A 4,580-nucleotide genomic window follows, 5' to 3' on the forward strand; every position below is an offset into this window, starting at 1 on the left:
GGACCAGGGAGGATGATTCAACCACTCAACCACTACGTCGCTGAAAACAACAAATCCTACACACTGTGCCTTTAAGGGTTCCCACAAACTAAAGTATAGATAATAGACAACTTTTTTTAGCTGCTGGAAACATACAAATACACTTATGTGCAAGGATGTAATCACCATCTCAGAAGTGAGGGGGACACATTTTTCAGAGGTCTATTAAGTGATTTATCATCTCACATTCAATCGCGCCTCACTTTTGTGGCTAGAAACACAAATAATCAGTAACAACCGGCTTTTAGTTCTCTAAACTATTTACTAACAAAACCTAAAGTTTTAGCTGCTAGACTCTGGTTGAGTTGACACAATTACCCTCCAATATCTACAGCAGGGCTGTTCAACTAAATTGCTTCAGAGGCCACAGCTAATGCAGACCAACAGCTCAGGGGCCGAACATCCAGCAATTAAAGTCATTATGTATATAAACCAAGTATTACAAAGATCTGTTACATTTGAAATAATTTATTTTGCTGCATTTAATAATGAATACAACAGACAGAACCTTATGTAATAAAAGTAGTGAAAATAAAATAATATCAAAAACAGAAATAACACATTATTTAACACATATATTATTTTGACATCTCTGACTTGCCAAATTTTTAAACCAATTTTATTTTCACTTTCATAGTTTTATCTTCAGCTGCTTGTAGTTTTAACTGTTGGATGTTCATAGAAATGGTTTTACCAGCTTGTAGCCAAGATCCTGACGTTTCTGTAGATACCAAACATGTCTATGTTTAACTAAAAGAACTCATAGTAGTTTCAGTAGAAAACCAGGGGTTTGGACTTCAGAGATGATTGAACCAATTGGCGGGCCGCATTTTGGTCACTCGTGAGCCGGATGTGGCCCACGGGCCACCAGTTGAATAGCCTTGATCTACGGGGTAAGTAGCCACATCATTAAATATGCCAAATGGCAACACTGAACAGGAAATGTTCAGTAAAACACAGTTCCTATAAATAAATTATTACTTAGCACACAAAATAGAAGTGACATGGCAGCAGAGCAATAAGCCACATAATTTAATTTAATGGTCATGAACAAAGAAAGTGACCCAGCACTAAGCACATCAATAGGACGACCTCTGCACAGAAATGAAAGAACATTGGGTTCATCCAATGCATTAACCAGCAAGGGATGTAATATAGGTAACAACAGTATTAGTATACTTGTTAACTAGCTTAACATGATGTATTATGCATTAACTCAATCATTTAGCCAACATTATCTGTCTCTAACACTGCATTACTCAACTTACAGGGTTTGTTTGAAGAAAAAACTGTGCAAGATTGTTATTATTATCATTATTATTATTGTTATAATATCCTAATCCTATAACTGTATGATGTTGCAGGAGTGGATGAGACTGTGGTGGTCTCTCTGAAGTTTTCCAAGAACAGAATGGCCACGTTCACTTGCTCCAACGGAGTGCAGCTGTCCAACGAGGCTGTTATTGCAGGAACAAAGGGCACAGTCCGGGTAAAGAAGCTTTACATGAACTCAGAGGGCCGGAAAAAATACAGGAAATTAAAAGTGTGCGACGCATTAGTTGTGATATTACCCCATTTGATCATTCTTTAGGTCCCTTCTCCAATGTGGTGCCCCACATCAGTGGTAGTGAACGGGAAGGAGACCCAGTTCCCCGTGCCAGAACCCTGTTTGCCTCTGAACTTCCTTCAGGGCACAGGGATGCGTTATGAAGCAGAGGAGGTGCGACAGTGTCTGCTCAAAGGTGAGGTCGCACTCAGATTGTTGATATGTGTCGTGTACACGTGATGTCATCAGAGTAGAATACTACACCTAATGAGCACCAAAAGCAAACGTTTCACTGTTTACTGTTGTGTCTGTGCTCAGACTAAGCTGACTGGATGGGTGTTTCCTTGCAGGGCTGAAGGAGAGCGCAGTCATGTCGCACGCTGACTCTCTTCTCCTGGCAGAGTTGGAGGATGAGATCCGCAGGCAGGTGGGGGTGGTGTACAGCCAGGACCTTCAGTAAAAGTTCAACACGCAGACACAAAGTGGACGTAAAGAGAACTACTTTACTACAATCACTAGTTTATTGTTATAATCCTGATATACTTGGTAATGGGTCTGAAATGTTTTTTTATAGAGAACATCAATCGTTTTACAATTGCTGTCGGATTTATAAAGCTGGCGTACGCATAATATGAGTCCAGAAACTTGCGTACGCCACTTTTTACGCCAAGGTTGTGATTTATAAAATCCAAACTTGACGTGAAAATGTGCGGTGCCTCACGCCAGCTCTGACCCATGCGTACGCTCATTTTGGAGACGTGAAACTGCGACACAGATGGTGACGTGAAGAATTAGAGCCACACATATGATCACTGTCAGAGATTTAATTTCTCTTCATAATCAAACTTAGATTATTTATTTAGCTTTCTTAACAGTAAAATTTATGCTTCTGCTGCTGAGCCATGAGGACCTTTGAAATAAAAAAATCTTAAATAAAAGTTCCTGCGTGCAACTCCATTCATCTCCTTCGTCCTCAGACGACCCTGACCCACAGACCCCTCCCTGACGAGACATTTCAACAGCAGGACAGCAAAAGTCATGCTTTGGATACACGCGCTGGGCGCACCCACCCTCGCCAGGGTGGATGTTAAAAAACTTCACGTTTTAAAGTCCGTGTTTGGGGTCTGCCGCAGATAACAGAGCAGGCAGGAGCGGGAGAGGACGGGGAGAAGAGCGGTGGACTTATTTCTAATTTTATCTGACATTTAATTTTATTTTTGTTGTTTTTATCATCCTGCAGGCTCTGAGAGAAAATTAATTTGAAGTTGAGTTTTTTTTAATAAAAATCATTAGATTACTCTAAACGTCTATAAACCTGCAAAATGAGGGAAAATCTGTCAATTACAGACATTCTGTTCACGTGAGCAGTTGTCAGCACCTGTCAACCTCCAGACACACGAAGGAGCGTGTCTGAGCCAATCACTGATCAGCTGACTGATTTAAATATATCTTAACATTCATGAGGTACTTTACATTGACTGTTTATGGTTGAGTGTGGGCGTGTAGAGGGTAGAACCTGAGGTGGGACCTCATGTGCAAACTCTGACGTGCATCTGTGATCTAAAAAGGAAAGGTGCGCAGAAACGTGCGTACGCATGGTTTTATAAATCTGAAAAAAAAAATTTTTTTGGCATACGCAGTTTCCGCCTTTTGGCTGTACGTTCACTTTTAGTATGGTTTCCACRCAATCTTTTATAAATCCGACCCCTGGCCTTTTTTGTTTTCATAATGCCATTGTGATTAGAGTCTTGACATCCAGTTTTATACATGATTTAGACGTGTTTTTTTTTAAACGTGCTCATGCACAGTACTTTCGAACCCCAGTTTGGACCCCGCTGTGGGTCTCTAAAACATCAAGTTTGGGGATGCTGAAGTGATTTCTGAAAACAAAGTTAAACAATGATTGGTAACAGGATTTATTTTTTTTTGCTGTTATTGTTATGTGAATAAAACATGTTCTAAAACAAAAATAAAACTGATGGTAGCTCAGGTCACCTAGGTAATCATTTAAACCTTCTTTAATTAGACTTATTGAAATGTTTGCACAAAGATAATTGAAGTCAGAAGTTTCTGCTGCTGTTATTTTGTGGGTCAAAACATTTGGGAACCTTTATATTAATGAGTGCAGCCCTAGTTGTACTGTAAGGCATTACAGCAACTTTTAAATAAACCTAAAAAACCCACAAACTTTGTAATTTTATTTGAACCCACTGAACACTTTGTGTGAATGTACAATGAGATGCTGCAAAATATGTAATTATTTGACAAATAAAGTTTCTACAATGTTTACTAAATGTTCATGTTGTCATTTGGACCACACTGCCATGCAAGTTTTATATTTCTCCCTGCTTTGAGGCACCTGGTTCAGGTGATCGCAGTTCATCAAAAGCCTGCTAATTAGTTATCAATTGAAATCAGCTGCGTTGAAGCAGGGAAACATCTAAAACATGCAGGGCAGTGTGCCTTGAGGACCAGGGTTGAAAAAAAAAAAAAAACGGGTGGAGTACCAAACATTGAACCAGACATGTTTAATGAATTTACAATGAAAAKACAAGAACTTTAAGCTGCTTTAAACTCGTGAAGCATCAAAACTCACTTTCAAGTGTTCTYTCAATCTCAACACAATGTAATTAAAAGGAGAGGATCTGAAACACAGATGAACCACATTAACTGAAGTTTATTATAGTTAGAACTTATACTTGAGAAAAAAGAGGCAGATATAAGATTTTTTTTCTCTCTGCCTCCTTTCATTTTATTTGTATTTTTTTATTGTACATAGAATTGTGTTTTTATGGAATGAATAAAGTTTGAAAAATTATAAAACAGTTCATTTGCATGAAATGCTAATTGTTCACAGATTTTTTGAATTTATTTTTTGTATATAGCATTCACTTTGCTTTTTTTTATGGAAGCCCATTTCTATCTTAGTATCTCATAATTATGACTTAGTATCTCATAATTATGACTTAGTATCTCATAATTATGAGATACAAGT

General features: G+C 38.3%; 1 protein-coding gene across 1 annotated transcript in view; it reads left to right on the forward strand.

Moving 5' to 3' along the window:
• Positions 1-2,511, forward strand: part of LOC106530000 (trans-1,2-dihydrobenzene-1,2-diol dehydrogenase) — a 7,874-nt gene extending 5,363 nt beyond the window's left edge. The window contains exons 5-7 of the mRNA XM_014025546.1: positions 1,404-1,528; positions 1,631-1,781; positions 1,936-2,511. Of these exons, the coding sequence (XP_013881000.1) occupies positions 1,404-1,528; positions 1,631-1,781; positions 1,936-2,045 (386 nt within the window). The 3' untranslated portion in view covers positions 2,046-2,511. The remainder of the gene's footprint in view (positions 1-1,403; positions 1,529-1,630; positions 1,782-1,935) is intronic.
• Positions 2,512-4,580: the final 2,069 nt, after the last annotated feature.

The sequence above is a fragment of the Austrofundulus limnaeus genome, unplaced genomic scaffold (assembly GCF_001266775.1).
Source record: "Austrofundulus limnaeus strain Quisiro unplaced genomic scaffold, Austrofundulus_limnaeus-1.0 Scaffold483, whole genome shotgun sequence".
NCBI lineage: Eukaryota > Metazoa > Chordata > Actinopteri > Cyprinodontiformes > Rivulidae > Austrofundulus > Austrofundulus limnaeus.